The sequence below is a fragment of the Zosterops lateralis genome (assembly GCF_965231275.1).
Source record: "Zosterops lateralis genome assembly, chromosome: Z".
In the NCBI taxonomy this organism is placed as follows: domain Eukaryota; kingdom Metazoa; phylum Chordata; class Aves; order Passeriformes; family Zosteropidae; genus Zosterops; species Zosterops lateralis.
Window position 1 is genome coordinate 78,093,877 of NC_139800.1, and position 21,466 is coordinate 78,115,342.

The following is a 21,466-nucleotide window of genomic DNA, read 5'->3' on the forward strand; positions in this document are numbered from 1 at the left end:
GTCCCGGTGTCGCTGTCCCCGTGTCCCTAGATGTCCCCATGATGTCCCGGTGTCGCTGTCCCCGCCCCCGCCCGGGCCGTTAGCGGTTTGAACGCCGCGCGCGCACCCGCCCCGCCCCCCGCGCGCGCGCGATGGGGGCGGCGCCGCCGCTCAGCCATGACAGCGGGAACCCGCCGCCGCCGCCGCCGCCGCCGCCGCCGCCACCGGGCCCGGCAGCGCCCCGGCCCGCGGCTCCCGCCCGGGACGGGCGGCCAGGACTCTGCCATGCAGGACCCTACCCCGGAACGCGCCGAGGCGAGCCGCGCGGCGGAGGGCGGCGGGGCCTTCTGGCTGCAGAGGGTGCTGGCGGAGGCGCAGGGCTCCTCGCAGCTGAGCGCGGCGCCCGCCGAGCCGCCGGCGGTGCGGGTGGTGGCGGTGGAGCGGTACCTGGCGCAGGCGCCGCCCGCCGCCGCCCCCCGGCAGTACTGGTACGACGTGACGCTGGCGGAGGGCGCGCGCCGGCACCGCTGCCACCTCGCGCCGCGCCTCAACGGGCTGGTGCAGCGCGCGCGCCTGCGGGCGGGCACGCGCCTCCGCCTCACGCGCTGCTCCTACCGCTACGACGAGAAGCGGCTGAACCGCGGCTTCCTCTGCCTGGAGGGGCTGGAGCGGGCCGGCGGCGACGACAGCAGCGACAACGACAACAACAGCGACAACAATGCCGCCGCCGCCGCCTCCTCTGGCGCCGCCGGCGCCGGCACCCCGCCCGACGGGCACCAGCCCCTCCGCGGGGACAATAGGCACTACCTGCCGCTCTGGAACAACGAGGATCCCTATGGGGATATGTGGGTAGCGGACAGGCCCCCGGTGCAGGTGGATGTGGACGGTAAGCCCGGAGGGGGAGGGAGGGAGGGACGGCCTGAGGCGCCCCGGGGGGAGAGGGCGGTGCTGGTTTGGGTGTTTGTTGGGCGATGGAGATGGGGAAGGGTCCAGAGTACAGGTCCTCTGAGGGACGGCTCAGCCTGGACAATAGGAGACTCAGAAGCTTTTCGCTCTCTACAATCACCTGACAGGAGGATGTAGCCAGTTAGAGGTCGGGCTCTTCTCCCAGGCAACCAGCGCCAGTGCGAGGGCCGCTTTACGAAGATTTAGCTTGCGCGTTAGGAGGAATTCCCTCACAGAAACACAGAAAGCGCGATTAGACTTCGTTGTGGTTTTTTGGGGGGTTTTTTTGAACGGGCTGCCCGGGAGGGTGATGGAGTTACCGGCCCTGGAGGTGTTGAAGGCAAGACTGGATGTGGCACTTGGTGACAGCCTGGTGTTTGGTGACGGGTTGGACGCGATGGTTTTAGGGGTCTTTTCCACCCGAGTCGATGCTGTGATTGCTTGTGCAGCTGGGCTGAGCCCTCTGGTGTCCAACAGCTGTGTTTGGCCCCACTGGGAATGTACCACCTGTGTCACCTGTTCCTGTGGGGAAAACCTCTTCCTCGGGAGGATGGTGAGGCACTGGCACAGGTTTGCCCAGAGTTGGCAGCTTGTGGATGCTCCATCCCTGGGAGTATTAAACACCAGCTTGGATGGAGCTCTGATTACAGCCTGGTCTGGTGCAGCGTGTCCCTCCCATGGCAGAGTGTTGGAACGAGATCACCCCTTTGAACCCAACCCCTTCTGTGATTCTCTGTTGCTTTGAGAGAGTTTTTTTTAAACTCTACCGAACACTGACTGAAAATATGCAGCTGTGGTGCTTGTGCCCGGTTTTCTGAGGTGTCAAAAAGCACTGGGTGCAGTAGTAGTCCCGTGGCTGGTCTGTGGGGCAGGATGCTCACACTTAGAAGCTGCTACCCAAAATGTGGTCAGTGTTGAGGAGCTCAGGCCATTCCATGAAGCCTGATGGGGAGAGAGGTGTTAAAAGGACTTATTTCTGCACTACTGTGATGCCCTTGTAAGCTGACACCTGTGTGCAATAGCACTTCTGGTCATCTGACAACACTTCTGTGTCATTTAAAATTTGTCACCACTCTCAATTAAAAAAAAGAACACACACAGAACTATGGTGTGTGCAGCTAGTTCATTACAGAATTTATTGGTGAATGATATCAGCTAATGACCCTTTTTAAGTGTTAGAAACATTAATAAAATACATGTGACATCATGGCACTTTACTCTTGGAAACTTACATGTTCAATCGTGAATGTTCTTTTTCGTTCTTGTCTTTTCCCCACCCCTTAACCTTAGTCTCCAAACTGACTAATCTTGGTCATCTGGAAATGACATGGAGAAGCGGAGTGCATTTCCATCCACTTCTTGTGAGAATCCTGCACAAATCTAGACTAAGGTACTATGGAAAACCAGAGAAAAAAATGGATATGCCTTATCAGGTAAAGAGGGATAAATGCACTCAAACAAATTGCTATAAGATATTTGAAAATAATTTTTCCCATATAGTAAGCACATAAAGTTATTTCGTAGCTATTTTGCATGGAAAATGCTGCCTTTACAAAAATGTGTCACACTCTAGAGCAGGAAGTGCTGAATTTTGTGATCATATGTGTACAAACTTTAGTGGATGCGTTTTAGTTACTGTAGTTCATTTGAGCTTTTTGTGAAGAAAAAGATACTTTGAGGTGTTAGTAGTTTAACAGCCTAAACATTGAAACATTGCTGGTCTCTACAGTTGGAGTTAGTATGTCCTGTCAAAAAAAACCCAAACAAAAACAGGCAATATATTTAAATTATTTCTAAGCCCTGATTCTCTCATCTGGTGACTTTCAGATCAGTTATTTTACTGTAAAATTCTTAATGATTTTTCTAATATATTTAACTTGTGATATTTTTGGGTTGAACTTCTTGGAAAAGAAGACTGGAGTGGGTTAATTTAAAAATCTTTTTTTACTGCTGAGTGATGTGCTCAGTTTCAGATTCAGCATTTGCCCAGTTTAAAAACTGGGGATTTTTTCAGCTCCAGTGCTCAGAACAAGTTCCGGAACATCCTCTGTATCCAGCTGTAACAAAGAAGCCGTTAATGAGTCAAGCGCCTGGTGCATTGTCCAAAATAAATACATACCAGAATGATGATAATAAATAAGACAACTGTCTGTTGTCTCTCTTTTCCTCAGGCTTACTTTGAAGTTGCTGATGGCTCGGGCATGATGTCGATGGTTTTGTGGAATTCTCTGTGTCCCGAGTGGTACCACAGCATGAAGGTTGGCACGGTGCTGTTCCTGGCCAAGTACACCATCAAAACCAGCTACCCCTTTAAAACACACCCCACCCCGGGGGACTCACAGATGAAGAGATTTGCTACAATCGGTTAAGTATTGCAGAAACCTGTTTGGAGTCAGTGAAATACAGCTGTGCAAAGTAGTTCTCCCTAGAAATAAATTAGAAAGTGATCAGTTGCTGGAACTAATTGATGAGGTGTAAGTCCTTAATTAGTACCTCTGGAAGGTGTCCTGAGCATCCAAGTTCTTGTTGTTCCCTGTTTATATTGAATCACATCTACAGAGTTTACTGCCACAATTAGTTAAAGCCTGTATTTAAAAAATAAAGAAACAAAAAAAATACTCCCTTCAGATATCAGGAACTAAGGATATAAAGATAGGCCTCTGGTAAGGAATTTTAATCTAATTCTACTTCCTGCTTAATATTACACTTACCACTTGTACACTGCTCACACCTTTTTCCTGGTCTTTGAAAGACATTATCGTCTCATCTGACTTCAGATTTTAGTGTATACTGTCAAGGCCCACAGTGTCTGCACAGCTGCACAGAATAAAAAGTTGCATTGATGACTTCTGTGTGCTGAAAGAGCATCACAGTGGGAGTGTGTGCATAAAGAATATTCCTTGGCTATGAAAAAGCATTTTCTTACTTGCCAGTTGTTTGGTGTGGCAGATATTTAAAGGAGCTGTATCACAAAAATACAAGTCCTGCAATATAACAGTAATGGCCTTTTCAAACTGGCTTTGATCAACTTTGGTGTTGTTTTCTCTCTTCCTTCACTCTAACAAAATGACAGCCAACATTCAGAAAATCCAAATAACTTCTTGAAACAATATGCATGTTGGTGAAGGGTGATGTATGTATAACTTATTGGCAATGACAGTTTCCTAATGGAGTTGCTACAGTGCACAAAAATAAGCAATGTTTTCACTGCCAGAAGCAATATCTTCCCTGACTGATAAATGTTTGTACTAAAACCAGATCTCAATGTCTTAAGTAGTTGTGATGTCTTGGCAGGAGATAGAAATGTTAAGCTAGGCATGGAAATTTGTGAAGGAAGGTGATGACAATTACAAGCCAACCCTGAAAACAATTATAATTATCACAAAACCTTTCTATGCAAAGAAGACAGAATAAAATATGCCATCTGAGGTGACTTTCTCTATGGGCAAATACCTCTGCATTTTCATGGCGTTATTCACTCTGCACTTCTGATTTCTTACAAGCATTATTGGCCAGGAAGTGGGAACAGAGAGATAAAAATGGCCAACTCAGCTGCTGGGCTGTAAAGGGTAATAGCTGTGCAATGGAAGAACTAGAAGTCACTCCATTAGAAAGTGCCATGGTGCACAGATAAACTACAAAAATATGTTCAAAATCTCAGTTCTTTGCACAAAGCTGAGAATTTTGTCTTAATATGAATTCACATAAGCCCATGACATATGGATGGATGGTAATGACCATATGCCCTATAAGAAGAGTCACAAGAGAACAAAATATCCAGAAAAAATTCTAGAGCATTTGTAACATGGATTTTGTGCAACTTCCATTGCATGAAGGGTTTTTTTTTTTTCTGTTGTTCAGATGAAGTGAAATTTATTACCTTACTAAGTATCTCTGTATATGCCCAATGTGGGGCAATATTTTAGGTTTCAGTTACACTGAATCACTTAAGTAACAATTACTTTTTTCTTCATTTATTTTCAATTTGTAGTTCCATCAAATCCCAACTTTCCAGTGTGTCCTTAGAACCGTTCACCTGCAAACATTGTACAATTTTGTACAATGTATCTGGAGAGTTATCAAGTCCCCAGTGTTAAAGGATTTCCAAACGCAGAGTCCTACAAGGTGCTGTGCTTCAGGCACATCCCTAGACTTCTGTGGAGTGAGCTCTGCATTGCTGGCCCCTGTTGGCAGCTGCAGCACTGTGGGACTTGCTGAGAGGTGCCATTTCACAACCTAAAATCTTTGGAGCTTTGTACCAGTGCCTTGACTTCCACTGCCAGGCAGTGTGCACATCACACATCACTGAATTTGTGTGGCACTGATGACAGCTTGGAGTGACCTCAGCTCCTGACTCATCCCAGGGTATAATCCTGACCTGGGTGTATGAGTTACGTCTGATCTCAAAATAACGAAACAATTGAGAGAGAGTTTTGATGCATGGGAAAGTTTTGCTTCAGGGATTTTCTCAGCGATACTGTCCTAAAAGACCATATGCAAAACCACAGTTGTCCTCCAAATACATTCCTAGAAAGCAGAAGCCTAGAGAATATTCCTGAGTAGAGGGTCTGACTTGAACACCTTCCTAAAGTTGCACTGCCAGGGCGAGGCACCAGATGTAAATACATGAACAATTGTATGCATTATTTGTATCTACTTAATTACTTTTCTGGGTGCATTATTTGCATAATCTCCTACTCAAACTCAAAGAACTTCATCAGAATCCTTTATATACCAGGAAGATCTGTCCTATTATAAGACCACAGAGTACTGCCTTGTGTATTCTAGAAGCTAAAGCCATTCTTCCTGTATTTTTCAACCTGTTTGAAGAACCTTGTTTCTCCCAGTGCTCCACCATGTTTGTAATTTAGCATCTAAACAGTTTGATTAATAAATTAAAATTTTCAGGTTCTGTCGAATAGGCATGAGAACACCTTTTGTTTCCACTGTGGCCATGGTGTATTTCTAGCCTATTAATAATTACCTGAACTGGCATCAGATAGGGAAATTGTCGTGTGCTGTTCTGTTGTACTTTGTTGTCTGCACATCAGTTTCAGATCTTACTGACATTTGACAACTAAGCTAGTGTAAAAAGTACTTTGTATCTAATCAGTAGGGTTGGATTAGTTTCTGTTAAAATACTGTCTGGATTGGACTAGTTGGCTCATGTAGGCAATTGGAAAGTTTAACATTACTCAGATGATAAAATTGCTTTGTTGTACCTGAATTCCTTACTTTCTTTTGATGGAAACCTTAACTCAGAGAAATTGATTAATAATTTCACAGAAACTTTATCCTGGTTTCTTTATGGGTTGTTGTTATTTTTGTTGTATTATTATTATAACAATGATGATGATGATGATGATAATTTGTATTCGTGCTATAAGTGTCAATGACTTCCTTTTCTTTGTCAGAAATCAGCCTTAATGGTCGGGATCCTCCTACTGAAATAAGTATAATTCCAGAAGAAATGGTTAAACCAGAGTGGGGATTACCTGAAGTCAAATATAGGTTTATCACAAGGTAAAATAGAATTTTGTTGGTTATCAAGCTGAAATTTAAGTTACACTGCCTTACAGTGAATGTTACTTGGAAATGCTTTTTTGCACAGTTTCTAAGAAAGCTTACCAAGCTTTCTTCTATTTTGGTTTTAGGTCAGAACTGGATGACTTACCGCACAATTATTCCTGTGATGTTATTGGTCTTGTGACGTTTGTAGGAAGGGCTGAGCGAGCCAGAAAAAGAGGTTTTTCTATAAATATGACTTTCAGAATTTATCAAATAGTTTCTAAATTTCTAAGCAAATGCTTACACGTTTTTCTTAACATTTGTTTATATAGAACACAGTGAAGACTTCTGGCTCTATCGTTGGGCACATGCCATTGATGGGACCTCGGACCAACCGTTCATCCTGGAATTGTTTGCGACTTCTCAGCCAGATGTGTTTGAGAGGATTCATCCAAGTATTCATTTCTCTATGTTACTTACTAATAATTATTTATAATGTTTTTATAGTTCATTGTGAAATTCTAATTCTGAGATTAGTTGCCACTGAGTAAAAAAATGCCGCAATTTATCTCCTCAATCACAAGATATTGAAACTTAAGAAAGAAATTAAAAAGTTAAGAAATTTAAGAAAGAAGTTTAAAAATTAAGAAGTTAAAATTTAAGAACAGAAAAAATATTTTAAGTATTTGAAACGCTTACAAATTGCAGTCTGTCAATTAATGTAAATAATTAGATGGGCAGCAGGGCCTAGAGCTCCTCTGATCTCCTTCATTTTAGACATTTCTGTTAAGCACCTGGGCAAACATCTCTTGCATCAGAGACAGTTAAAGACAGCAGCTGGTCAAATCTCTTGCACCTCTTGACCTGTAAATATCTGTTTTTTTCTGGACCAGAGTTATGTAAGAGGATTAAATGAAAAGAGAGATGAAAGTGGAAAAGCTTCATTTCTTCGAACCAGTGGTTTTTGCCCAAACAGCAGTCATCATCCAGCTGTGTTAGTTATCACACATGAGCTAAGGGTAATAAATTCCAAACTAGGAAATCCTTAAGGAAGGATTTTAAAAGAGCTTTAAATATTCCTTCTTGCCTTTTTTCTCTTCTCCTCCAATCACTCATCCTTTTTTTTAACACTGGTTGGTGTTGACATATATTTTTTTATATCATTTGATGCAGCATCAGCTTCACAGTCCTGCTAAGATTGTGGCTGCATTCACCTTGGGTGTTCTGGGGAAGTGGGAAAGAATGACATTCCAGTGTTTAACTGAGATATTAACAAAAGAGTGAGTTTGAGCTCTGTTAAGAAGTTTTTCAGTGGCCTGTCATAATTTCTCATGATTTTATACTTTTTATCCCTTAGAAACACAGCCATCTAATACCAATATTTGTACTATTTGTTTCAATGATATCCTACCCAATGAAGTTTTAATTGTAATATCTGTGCTGAATTTAAATTGAAGATTTAATTGCATGTCCATATGGTAATTTGAAATGGAGACTCCAAACGTGCATGAAACATTTGTAGGGTCAAGAACTAAATTGTCTTGTTTAGAGGACCTAATAAAATTAAACCAGTATATGTCAGTCTTGCCATTCTAGAATCAATGAACTGTCAGGAAAAAAAAAACTGAAGTTTTTTTTTTTCTCCAGTGACATACTTGGTGTGTACACAGATGAGAGTGATCCAGGGCCTCACTGAGAATCCTTCCAGGACAGTTTACCTTACAACTTCAAATGAAAGTCAAATATTCATTACAGGTAACTTAAACTAGTTCTGATTTTATGTAGTTCTCATGTTATTTCTTTGGAAAGGGTATTTTCATTTTACAACAAAATAATCAGTGCAGACTATGAGGTAATAATGAAACATCATAACAGAAAAGGAAAAGGCAAATGGCATTTTTGTGAGGCATTAAAATGGGTTTATCTTGTGAAAAGTATTTCTAGGTTAAGGCATATATTTACTAATTCTTTCAGGCTATTAATCTTTTGTTAGCAATGATGATTACCACTTACTTAAAACATGAAAAAGCACTTGCAGCTTTCCTATTCTAGGTGCTTTTTCTGCTAATTGTTTTTTATTTTTTCTGTTATTTGACATTTGTCTAACTTTAGGTGTCAAACGCAAGTGTAGTAAGAAATTCAAGGTACTCATTTTGTAAAACACCCTTGACAAAAGACATCTTTTGTGCTCTCTAGTCAAGATTTCCTTAGTTTGTTTTTTCTAGGTAGTGTTCAGGGGAGTTTCAAAATGAGACCAGATTTCACTAATAGCCTGCTTTGGTTTTGATACCTTATTATTTTTGTTTTAAAAGGGTGGCACAAGGGCCAACCATACACCAAGGATGCCAAAGTGAAAAACTTCATAAAATGGACAAAATCACAAAGTGAAGCTGATCAAATAAAGAAAACTGTCATCGGTGGCTATTACCCTTTTCCAGGACCTCCTGATACCTTTGCGAAATACTGTAAAAACAATGAAGGTATCATATATCAAATATCTGTAAGATTTGTGGCCTTTTTCAATCAGTCTACCTCCAGGAAAATCTCGTTTTTGTGACTAAATGTTTCATAGACTAAATCCTCACCTCACAGGAAATACCTCACCATTAGCTGCAGGAGAACTGTAGACGCTGACATGAGTTACACATGTATCCAGAAGTTTTACTCTGAATATTCTGCTAAATCAAAATTTAAAGTAGTTATTCTGAAGGATACATTGTACTAGAAATTTCACCTGAAACAGAAATTATGGTGTCTCATAATGCCTACTAATGGATGCTTATGAGCTAAAAAGGTTTATTGTTTTAATTTTTTTCCATGTGAGGTGGATAACAAAAAGGTTTAGAATTCTTCAAAAGCATAAATGTAAATCAATTTAATATTTAGTTAAAAAACAATTTAGTCTTGTGTTCAGAGATTTTGCTATTACATTTCTCTAAAACTTGATCCTGGAAATTTCTTTTTTGCAGTTGAATCAGTTTTGAAACCCATAGGTGAAATAGAGAAAGAGATTGAAGACCTGCACTACAGGGAGCACAAGCGAATTGCTGTTCAGGGGATAATCAGTGCCATAAGATGCATCAGCTATAAGGATGCAGCTGAAGTAGCCCCAGGAGGGGAACTCATCCAGGTACTGTGTGTGAGAGTTAATGCCAAAGCAGCTGTGATTGTCACTAGAACTGAGAATTTTGTATTTGAGTTCAGAACTTAATTACATTGTCTCTTAATCTGATTTTTGAGAGCAAAATTTTAAAAAGCGGTGATTCGGTGCTTCTCTGAAAGTATTTTGCAGTTTTCTGTAAAACTTGTAACTGTTTAAAAGTTACTAGTTTGACTGATAACCTGATATAAATTGGGGTGTGAGAGAGGCAACTGCTGCAATGTGCTCACTTGTCACTTTCTAGACAGAATTTACATTATTAACATGATTACATGCTACATGTAAGGTGACTGTTAGAAATTTTGAGGGATTTTGAGTTGGAAGAAATAGCTTTAAGTGTATTGAAAGTATTGAAACAATTAACTGTTGTTGCACAAGGATACTTCTCAGTCTCTTGGAGGTTCTTCTGTGTCCAAAGAAGACTGTGTTGACATGGGAAAAAATGAAGAAATGGAGTCTTTTCTGGAGCCACCTTGCACTCCTGAGGAACATCAGCACCAAGCTCTGCTCTCAAAGGGGAGTTCAGTCAAGGGAAGGAGAGGCAGAAGAGATCCAGAGCAGTAAGTTCTCTTCATAAATATGTGATGGATCCTCTAAAAAGTGTTTTCAGAAATTAGGCCAGAGCCCAGGCTGTAGGAAATACATGAGAAAGCTTTAAAAGCATAAACCTTTAAAATGTAGTTACATACTTTTCCTAGCATCAGGTGATGACAATTATACTGTTCATGATAATGAAGGATTAATTAAGGTAGGTTTGCAGTGCAATCTTCTGAATAATATTTATACTACTTTGTTATTAAGCTCACAGATTTGAAATAAACGTAGTTAATATTTGAACGAAATGTAGTTTATTGACATAGCTCTTAAATAAACAACAGTTACAGTGGTGTGAGGAACTCAGATATCTTGACTGAAAATGCAGAATCAGGTATACCTGTTGCTTAATTTCAAACACACCTTATTTTTGATTTCTGGGCAATGGAGTGTACTGCATGTAGCTGTAACTTGCTGTCACAAAGCAAAGTAGACAGTGGTCATGTGCTAACCTAAGGGCTCAAAATAACTTGTAATTTGTCTTATACAACTGTGTTAGATTCAGGAGTAAAGTAACTGCTTGCATAAATTCCCCTTTGTGGCAACATATGTGTAAAATCTAGTACACCCATACTCACTATTGAGAGCTTGGTGCATACATTGACAGATGGGAAATTTCAAAAGTCAAGCCAGTCACATCTGGGTTTTTTTGCAGTGGATTTCTCCTACTATAAAGGGTATATTTTTCTCCTTTACTTTTCACATTCGTAAGTCATAACGTGTGAAGAGTGGATATTTTGAGGAGAAATTAAATAAAATATAATTAGGATTGAATGAAAATTTAGTACTAAGAAAACCTTGGTAAATAGAAGTTCTGTCTTGGCAGTGTTATAACAAACTTAGTGAATTCATTTCCATATGAAAAGTTCCAACGTTTGAGTGTCTTAGTTAAGTTCTGCCAGAAGTAAAAACATCAAAGTCCCTTGCTTTGTAAATTTCCATTTAAATAGATACTGAAAAATAATGGTGAATTTCCTACTTTAAGGGGAGGTACAACTGTTAGTCCTGTATCACCTTATCCCTATTTTACACGGACTGTAAGAAGAAAACTTGGGTAAGTCATATGAAATTAATTGTGTTGAATAATTGTAATAATCAAACAAAAACACTCCGAGTAAAAATTTTACAGATCAGGAATCTCTAAGGAATTAAAATGAAAGAACAGATCAGGGTAGAGTTTAATGTTTTCTATTCACTCATCTGGACCCACCAACCCTAAATATATCTGAAACATAATTTTGAGTGTGTTATTAAACATCTTATATTGCTACTTCTGCTACTAAGGGAATATATAATAACAGAGGCTCATCATGGTAATTAATGGATTTTCTGATAGTGGCTGAGCTGTACTTTTTCCCTGATGTTACAGAGGTGTTAGTGTTAGTATTGTTGTCTCTGGGAAGCCACTCCCCTGCTTCCTTTCTCTCCCCAGCACTCAGTTGTTAGATAACTCAGTTTGGATCCACAGGAGGTGGGGGTTTTTTGAAGTCCAGATAGGACTTTCAAATCCAGAACCCTGTCAAGTCTGGAACCTACTGAAATAACTACAAAAGTGAAATTATTAAGAAAACTGAATGAGTGCTTTTATTTGTTTACCAGGGGCTACAAGCTGCTTTCCTTTGTGTATTTTGTTTAAGGGCCATAAATTTCTGTCACCTGTTCCAGACAGAACATGAGCAACTTGAATGTTTGAACTCCTTGGTGTCAGTAATTTAGGATGTTTGTGTATTTTGGCAGTGATGTGGCTTTGTGTCATGACTACATATAAGGCTCAGTTGCCTTTTTGGTTTACTTTTAGCATCTTTTCCCCCCTAAACCCAAGAGTCATGGTGCTAGGAATAGGGCAGGAGTGGTAATGAGGGAGCTGATCAAAGCTGTTGACCATTCTGCCAGTATTGCTCCCCTACAAGCATGCCTGTTTTCTTGAAACACACTTATTGGAAACTAATTTGTAACAGCTTTTTCTGCGGGATAAATGAGGCTCTTTTGAACCCCTGGGTCTGTTGTTTCCTAGTCCTTTTGGTAGAAACTGCATTTTGTAGGAGAAATGGTTACCTGGCTTTGCAGCTGGTTCATTAAAAGCACCACCTGGGTTTAAGGTCCCGGTTCTACAGGTGGTGCAGGAGTTTGCAGGCCTTTGTGCAAATCCATAGGAAAATCAGGAGGTTTTCCTTGACTGTAAGGAATCCTGTTTTCTTTTGCTTGCTGAGAAATGTTCCACTTTTTCCTGGGTGGGGGGAAGGATGGGTAGAATGTCTTCTCCCCATTTGTTATAGGTGAAGCCAGAAGTTAAGGCATGTTTACTTTGTTCTCTGCTTTTCTCAATCTGCTACTCTCCTCGCTACCTGTGTGTCCACTCTATGCCATTAGTGCTAGAACCCCACCTAAAGGAGGAGAAAGTCTGTGTTGGATTATGGAAAGCTGTTTCACTCTATATAATTCAAAGGTAACTCATGTATTTCTGTAACTAACTCTAGAATTGTGCTGAATTCTCCAAATTGCCAAAGAGAAATAGAAAGTTAGCTGACATACTTTAAAATTGCATTGTTTTCTGTTCCTTAGATGTAGCAGAATGTCAGCTCTCACTGAAATACTTTAATATGTTGATGAAATAACAACAGTGGTTTTAACAAACTTCACATATTTCACAGAATATTCTGAGTTGGAAGAGGCCCACAAGGATCATTGAGTCCAATAGTAGAGATATGTTTTAAAGTACATATTCTGACTTAAACTATTCTGCGTCAAGTTTTTTTGGATGTTATTTGCAGCACATGGTTGCTTTTTTTTTTTTTTTTAAGCAGTAAGAACTTATTTTGAGACTTTTTACTGACAGTTACAGTTCCTGCATTTCTGAGGTGACTTACATGATTTTAAGGGTTTCAGAAGGAACAGAGAAACTGGGTGATTTAGTGTTACTGTTGATATTTATATCCTTACTAGTAAAGATCTTCCAATAAGAAACATTTAAGCATAGTTCTAAGCATTTAATCTACTCCAAAGTAATTTAATTTATAGAGAATGAAGTGATTGTGAATGAGGAAAGATCAGGAACTTCAGAAAGGATTATTTTTATGTGGAAGCAAAAAAAGCACAGTAGTTTTCGTGGAATTTTAATCTTTGTAAATTTAGCATGTTACCATGGAATTGCTGCACTACATGTTCCCACTCCATTGCTTGAAATGAACTTGTTTGCATGCTTCTACCCTTAGAGTTTCACTTCTGTGTTTTTTTTGTCATGTAGACCCTTTTGTCCTTTTTCCTTCCCATGGATGTGACATCTAGGGAAATGGGCACTCTGTAATTTAGGGAAATTCATCTTGAGGTTTGTATGACCGAAAGTTTCACAGCATGTGTGGTTTCCTTCACATCTCTTTTCCATGTAAATCAGAATTTGTCATGGAGAAATTAATAGATACCAAAAATTTTTGTGGAGGCTTGTCAAGCTACCATAAAAGGCTGTTTGGTCTCTATGTTACTTGCTGTGGTAGATGTATTTATCAAAATGGTATCAGAACAGGCAATTAATTTCAAACCAGTCCATAAAATAAGTTTTACCAGTTTTATCAGAGAGTGGGATGTTTTGTGGTGTTGTTTCAAGGCACTTTACTTCCTTGCATTGTTTGGGCATAGTTGCAAGTTGTAACTATTTTTTTTTTATTATTATTTCATTTATCACATTTAGTCCCAGCGCTTATGAAATAGGGGTGAAGTGTGGGACATGCTTATTTTCCCAGTAGCTTCTGAAAATACTCATCTGCCATATATTTTGATTGATGTTATTTTCAATGACAATACTTTAAAATGAAATGACTGACAAGTTGAATATCAATGTATCTGAAAGTGCAGTGGGGATCTGTGAAAAAGGAGGGCTTGCAGAGTGCAGGCTGGAAACAGCAAATCTGGCAGGGCACAAGTTCTCTCTCCTAAGGTTGGCATGGGTGAAATAGGCTGTGGATGTTTTGCTGTACAGCAGCAGGAGCACACTGCAGTAAGTGGAAGGATTTGGGTGGCCTCAGGTGCACTGCAGACATAGTGGCTCTCAAAGAAGTGCATGGCCTGTGTGTAGAGACAAGTAGTTTCCCTTACAAGCCCAGCTCAAGTCAGGATGTCCACACATCCAGCACAAAGCAGGCCTGGAGGAATAATGTGTTGGGCAGGTAGAAATTGTCCCAGCTACAGATCTGTGAAAGAAGTGGGGAAAAATCGTGACAAGCTTTTTTCATATTTTCCTGAGGCTCTATTTGCCTTAAGTCAGAGCCTGTTCACTTCCAAAACTAGAAAATTTTAAAAGAATAAAAGACGCAATATCCCCTTTCCACGCTATGCACTTGTCAGCAATCTGACTTGGTTTAATCCTGTGTTGTAACAAGGAGAGAAGCTGGTGTGTATCTAACTTGACATATTTGTTTCTGAGCAAGCCTTTCTTAACACTGTGCTGGAGTTTCATTTTATGTTTGACAGGTCCAAATTTCAAAAGTGAAAATTGATTTTCTAGGTAGTAATTGCACAGGTTGTACTGCTTAAGTAAGGATTATTTTGTGCCTAGATTTGGACATCACAGGGAGGTCACTTTAGTGATGATATAGCCATGATGGGAGTGCATTTCATAAAATATACTTTCATGCTCAAAACCCACAGTGCATTTCCTTTTATATTTTCACTAGATACTATTTTAGATATTTTCCATTTGTTACAAAATGTTGACATGGAATTTTCAAGCTACACCCTAGTATGAAATAGAAAAAAATATTTAAAAACCTGCAAATAAAATATGGTCCACTAAATAGCATCTGATTCCTTTTTTACTGTCTGTATCATGTAGTTATTATTAACTACTTTGATAGTCTGGAATTTTAATGGTACCTTAACAAAGTCTTACCTGTTGCAGTTGTTTGTGATGCAAGATAATCAAGATAGTCCTTTCCCTAAGTTTTTTCAGAAGTCATGGTGAATTTTATTCTAATAAGAGGAGTGGGTCACAGAAGAAAAGGATAAACGGGCCTCAGAGCTTATGTTAATGTGTTTGCTTGCAGAGTGGCTCTTATGTTTTTCTCCTGCATAATACTCTAGGTAATTTATTAGAGATTGGTAAAGAGTAGTTTCTTACCATTAATTCAAAACTGTATGGTTAAAAAAAGAAAGTTTTAACAAATACCTAGTTTGGTTCATTGAACTGATCATTACAACAGGACAGCATGTGCGCAGGAAAATAGAGATTTGGAATTTGTGTCGTTTTGGATTCCGGAGTGGTGGCATGGCTCCATTCATTGTGTGTTTCCGGGTGCTGAAAGGGATGACAGGACAGTACAGCCGCATGCTGAGCACCAGGTCTTTGCGATGAGTCACCTGTTGATCACCTGTCATGTTTGGCCGTGTCACACGTGGTATTTCTGCCAGGTGCCCGTAGAGGGCAGCAGACACCGGGCTGTGAGTGTAAAACCCTTCCCCATCCCTTTCCCAAAGCCAGGAATCAGGCAGGGCTAGCCCTGAGCTCTGCTGAGCTGATTTACTGAGCATGGGGGGGTCTCTGTGTCAAGCTGCTGTATACAACTCTCATGATAAGGAATCTGTCTTGGACTGCATAGAGTTTGACGTTAATTAGGTTTAAGATAAATAAATAAATATATGCATACACACTATAACTTTCTTTTATAGCTTAGATGATTCTCAACATGGACCTTCTGAGCAAGATAAAAATGGCCAGGCTGTGTCAGACAGTTTGCAGTCCTGCACAGGTACGTTGCAAATAGTTGTTATATTAACCTTAGGAGGCTTAAGACTACTTCTTTTCTGCAGGTTCAAACCAGCCAACAAAGATATCCTTGTGACCTTTGCTAAGAGTTCCTCTGCACATCTGGCTGCATCAGCCTCTGGGGAACCACTGTAGCAATATATCATCAATGTCATTCTACTCAATGTTCCCTGCTGTGTTCTAAGGGATGGCTGAAAGGACAGCACTGGATTGTTTCCCATTATGGGCAGTAAATTCTCAGTGTATCTTTATACAAGTTTTAAGTTAGTTTAGTATCTCAGAAGCACTTTATAGCATCAGACCTCACATTTTCTCGTGGCTGTATTAATTTCTGCCATGTCTTCATAATTGAAATGTTCTAATGAAAATTATTTCTTACGTAACAGAGGAGTGATACAATTATGTAAGCATATAAGCAACTAAATATTTTCTGTGCTTAGATCAAGAAGGAGTGAGTAATATACCTGAAACTGAAGAGACTGGAAGAACCTGTGATTCCTGGCAGAGTGACCTGTGGGCGCAAGTGAAAGACAAGTTAATGAATTATTTTCATCACAGCAAAATTTTCCCAGAAAGTATCCCATGTAAATTTGATTATGTGCACAAAGACTTACTTATGCAACAGTACAACCTTCATGCAGCAGTGCACCAGCCAATAGAAGCCAGCACAGATAAAAACATCAATGAGTTTAAAAGTGCTAATGGCCTTGGGTATTATGAAGTGACAGTTCTGGGTAAGTAGCTTGCCTTGTAAAAAAAGGTTGAGCAGAGTGAGTTCATCAGAAACTGAATGGATTTCTCAAAAGGAATCACTCAATTCTGAGTGTTTCCCAAAGTTTGAAAAATTACTGACATTTTAGATTTTTGTTAGAGTCCTCATTTAGAGTAATTTTTAGTATTATTAAACAGACCTTTCAATGAAATGCCTGAGTATCTTGTTTCTAATATCACTTTTCATATAATATCAGGTTTTGGTATAGTCTTATGAGTGTTATTTGAAGAATGTGTGAAATCCTTAAATGATTGATTATTTCAGTTAGAAGTAGGTCCTGTTCACTATTTCAACCTGACATAATCAGGCAAATTATTCAGTTGCACTTCTCAGCTGACTTACTGCTGGAGAGATGTTTATCAGAAACAAGTTAGTGTTTCTAAAAGGAAAAAGACAACTGTAAATGCTTCTTTTCAGCATTATTCTTACTGAGTTGTTTTTTTCATTCTGTTGCTCCTAAAGTGCTTTCTTTCCCTGGCAGAAAATGAAAGACTATTTTAGCCATACTCACTAACTGCTCCATGCTGCTTCTACTTGACATGAAGTCTCAGTTGATTGAGTTTTATTTATTAAAATATAAATATGCAAGTCAATGTGTATCTGTTTGCTAGCTTTATTGGGGATTATTAAGTTTGATTTTGTTTTCTTGTTCAAAGGAGACAGAAATTGCCTTGCTTAACAATGCTCATGTCAAGTTCCCATAATTTAAAAGTTTTCATTATTTGCTAAAGGACATTTGTAGAGAAGGTGTTTGAATATTTGAAGTCATTAGAATCCTGGGACTGACAATACAGTATTGAAGATGGAAGTATCACTGCATTGCACACTTTACTGGTTGTGAAGTTAATTTCTCTACCTTTGCAGATAAAGTTAAAAGGAGGGTGAAATGGCTTCCAAAGTTTAATATTTTCTGATCTATCAACATTGTTATCCTTAAACCATATTTCATAATATCATATTAATTTGAATGTGCTTGTGTATAATTCTGTATAGAAACATATTTTTAGATATTAGTTATTAGCTAATGAACAAAGAACATGTAATTAAAAATCAGTATTGTTGTTTGTTTATAAAAAAAGAGAAGTGGTGCACAGAGTGTCTGATGGGCCTGAATGTGAAGTTTTCTGCTAACATAAAATATTTTTCAACAGGTATAAACCATGACATAGCAATAGATGTTGCTTTTCTTCCACTGTTCTGTCCTGACAATCCGCACTTATTTCAAGTAGAAGACATTCAGAATGATACATTATTGTCTCGTATGAGATGTATCTCTGTATGCCAGCAGAAGGCCACCAGCAGCGGGAGACTTTGTGACACATTTCCTCTTTCAGGTGAGACTGCCCTTTACTGATGTTACTCATGTATCATTTCTTACCTTTCAGTGCAAGAGTTAATCCTCTGTAGAAATCTCTGGTGTAGGTCAGGCATTGTTCACCTCTTCAGTCAAAGAGATGTGACTTCTATTTCACCACCTTTAGTAAAATGCTCTAATACTGAACCTTCAAGGCAGTTTTTTTTTTTGGAGCTGTTTTCATCCTCTGGAGACAGTTTTTTAATATCCAAACTACAAACTCATATCTTATTCTGATGTTGTCATTTCTAGTGATGGAATTTATGAACAAAATTTTTCACTGAAGGAAGGTTGACCATCAACACATTACTGTATGGAAAACATTATCAATTCTGTACAGCTTTTTATTGTGTACAGAGTATATAGCGAGTGCCTTTTAAAACCACCTTTCCTTAACTTCTAGATGAAATTGTAAAAGCAGCAAAGGAGCTCGATGGCAAACATGTTGTCTGCATCTTGGACATCTGTCACTTGGGGGATGATAAGGTGGAAGTCTTTCTGAGCAAAATCTACAAGACAGTGGAATCAGGTGTGCTGGATCGAGTGTAATTTAATAATTTAATTTTCAGATATATATTATTCAAAAAGAGGGAAATAAAATTGCTGTAACTTGAATTACACCCTCTACACATTGCACTTTTCTAGAACTAGCAGACACAATATCAAATCATGATTCTTAGGGCAGTTGTAATGGTCATCCATGTAACTGGGAAGGACAATTTTTACCTTTATATTTCAGTCTTGAAACAGATTAGACAATGTTTTGGTCGCTGATGTTCAGGAAGGATGAATAGGCAGTACAGTGAGCTGATCATTTGGCAGGATACCAGGGAGTAAAAGTGATTGTCAGCTGTCTTTCTTTGCCTGTACACAAACATTTACAGGAAATTCATATATCTGAGCGAGAACTGAGAAGAGAGGCAAGCTTTCCTAATATTTAAGGGAGTGTTTGCAAAATAATTAATGGGTTGTGATAAAAATTTAGGCTGGAACATAGAATAATCTTGAGGATTAGAATTTTGATGTTTTTTGATGATCTTTTTTTAGTGAAGGTTACCAGAGGCAGCCTAACTGCTCTTTAGGCTTGAAGCTTACTGTGAAAGGGATTAAATACAATGGTGCCTTTACTACCACGATCCTGGAAACCACTTTCAGTTCTTTTCACCTGAGCAAGGTCAGGTGCTATCTTTTTATATGTCTGCTTTTGTACACAGAGTGTTAGGCAGTGAGTATAGCATCCAGATGTTTTTAGCATATTTTATTCATTTGTAAGAGTAATGAAATATTTTTTAAAGAATTTTTTTATTGGAACTTGCTTCTAGCTTTGGAAGAGAAAAACTGTTTTTAAGAAGTGCTAATTATGGCAGGATACTCAGTTTGCTGCATAATTTTTAGATGTTTTCTGAGTACATAAAGGATTTCCGCAATTATGAGAAGCTGCTACTTCCACAAGAGCAAAAGTCTGGAAAATTCTGCCAACTTTTTGCCTGTACTAAGGACCAACTGGCTCCTGCTGGTCCATAATCAAGTAGCATGTTTTTCTCCCATGTTAAACAGACTCCAATCACTTAAAGAGAACTGGATTCTTACATAATAATTTCCAGGCAGGAGCTCATTGCAATTTGACTACATGTCCATTTGAAATGCTGCTCTCAATTCAATTCTTTGAGAAGAAAGAATTACAGAGACTTGCCAGGTAAATCTTACCATTATTGACCAAAGCCCACAGAGTTAATTTATAGGGACAGATATATTCTTAGGCCCATTTTAGCAGACTGTTGGTCATTGGAGATTACCTCTTTCAACTAGCAGCTCACTTGTCTGCCCTGGGGGCAGTGGACTATGTCCTCAAGTACTTGAAGTCTGTGCCCTATCTTCAATTAAAGGTAATTTGACAGAGAAATGTAATTGATTTTGTTACATATAAGTTCACAGACAACTTCAGATAAAAAGTAATGAAATCATTAAAATTATTGTGTCTTTCTAGTGTAGTTTACAGTTTAAAAATATATTAAGGGGAAGAGTTTAACTTAAATTGCACTGGAACTGAAAGTCAATTAAATGTGACTGTATTGTATCTATCTATTTGGTATTAATCTGAAGTATTAGTTCTGGAGCAATGTTTGTCAACTCATGCCTTTCAGAGTACCCAGAGAAGGCAAAGTGAAAAAACACCAACCCAGGAAGAGTAGGGTGTTGCTTGCAGTGTTATTTGTGTCATTGCGCTGCTGATGGGTATGTGAAGGTGAGAGAGGCCATTGCTCTGGAGTGAGAGTCACACAGCACTTCATGTTCCAAACTGAGCCATGCTGACTGTGTCAGCCAATCTTTTTTATTTACATATACTTCAGTTCGAAGTCTAATTTTAATGAAACTGTTCTTTCTTAAGGCAATTTTAAAGCAATTATCTTTGTCCAAAAGGACTGATGTGGCTGACATTGTCACAGAGCCACATTGGTGAGATGGTTCAGCCACCTCCCTCCATCCCATGCCATAGAAATGCAGCCAAAAGCTGTTTGTGGCATTGCACTGATAGTATACTTTAAACATAAAGCATTAATCATTTCAACCTATATGTTAGAACTTCCTAACTCTAAAAGAAATATCAGAATTATGGGGAATACAGATAATGTCCTTAAAATGTTAAAGGATATAATTTGATTTTACTCAAGTGTTTGAAATTTTTCATGGCAGAAACTGGGGAGATAGATACTCTTGCAGAATGGGGTGCAGTGTTGGAAGCACAGGCTTTCTGTGTGCAGCTGGTGAATATCCAATGCCTGTAGTACACTTGGAATTTAACTGCTCTGGATCAATCCGTAGAGTCACCATCCTGCTAAATAAAACTGAATTTAATATGTGGAGTTCAATGGCTGAAGTGCTGCAGTGTTACTGTGATTTTACCATTCTGCCTGTCTCCCTCCTCCTTGCCAATCCAGTGCTGCCAGACTGGAGCAAAGGTGCTCTCTGCAAAGAAACCACTTGTTGTTTTACTTCATTTGGTGTTTACTAACACAAGTGTAAAATCAATGTATTTTTTGATGTTGATGTCAAAACATGTTAGTTTTGCTGTGTTAAGCTAAGCTAGTAATTACTCCTGCAAAATATCACAGGGATCACCTTTCTTGCTGCTGTGTATTGCTACTGCTGAGTGTAAAATACTACCAGAGTACATTTCTTTACTGTGGAAGGTGTTCCTGACCAAAGAATTGTACTTTAAAACCTTACATCTGCATGTTTCTTATGTTTTCAGCATTAATTTCAAGGAATGGAGGAAGGTAGAGCATATATTGTTAGTGGTACTTCTGAGTGCATAAAAGTTGCTAAGTCATAGATAATAAAGATAATATTAATTTTGAATGAATGCGATGTAGAAGTTGTGCCACATTGAAAAACAAA

The 21,466-nt window shown here is 39.2% G+C and overlaps 1 protein-coding gene across 2 annotated transcripts; it reads left to right on the top strand.

Annotated features, from left to right (window-relative positions):
• Positions 1–264: 264 nt before the first annotated feature.
• On the top strand, positions 265–21,438 carry RADX (RPA1 related single stranded DNA binding protein, X-linked; the record flags this gene model as incomplete). 2 transcript variants are annotated; one of them, XM_083884031.1, is made up of 15 exons in its annotated part: positions 265–865; positions 2,215–2,357; positions 3,096–3,288; positions 6,339–6,447; positions 6,579–6,670; positions 6,765–6,887; positions 8,080–8,187; positions 8,745–8,912; positions 9,402–9,562; positions 9,983–10,152; positions 11,172–11,240; positions 15,845–15,924; positions 16,382–16,675; positions 17,865–18,047; positions 18,471–21,438. In XM_083884031.1, 15 exons carry the CDS (start codon positions 265–267, stop codon positions 18,614–18,616), a joined length of 2,640 nt encoding a protein of 879 aa, XP_083740157.1. In that variant the 3' UTR covers positions 18,617–21,438. The 2 variants fall into 2 exon arrangements, with proteins under 2 accessions (XP_083740157.1, XP_083740158.1); XM_083884032.1 differs by lacking the exon at positions 11,172–11,240.
• Positions 21,439–21,466: the final 28 nt, after the last annotated feature.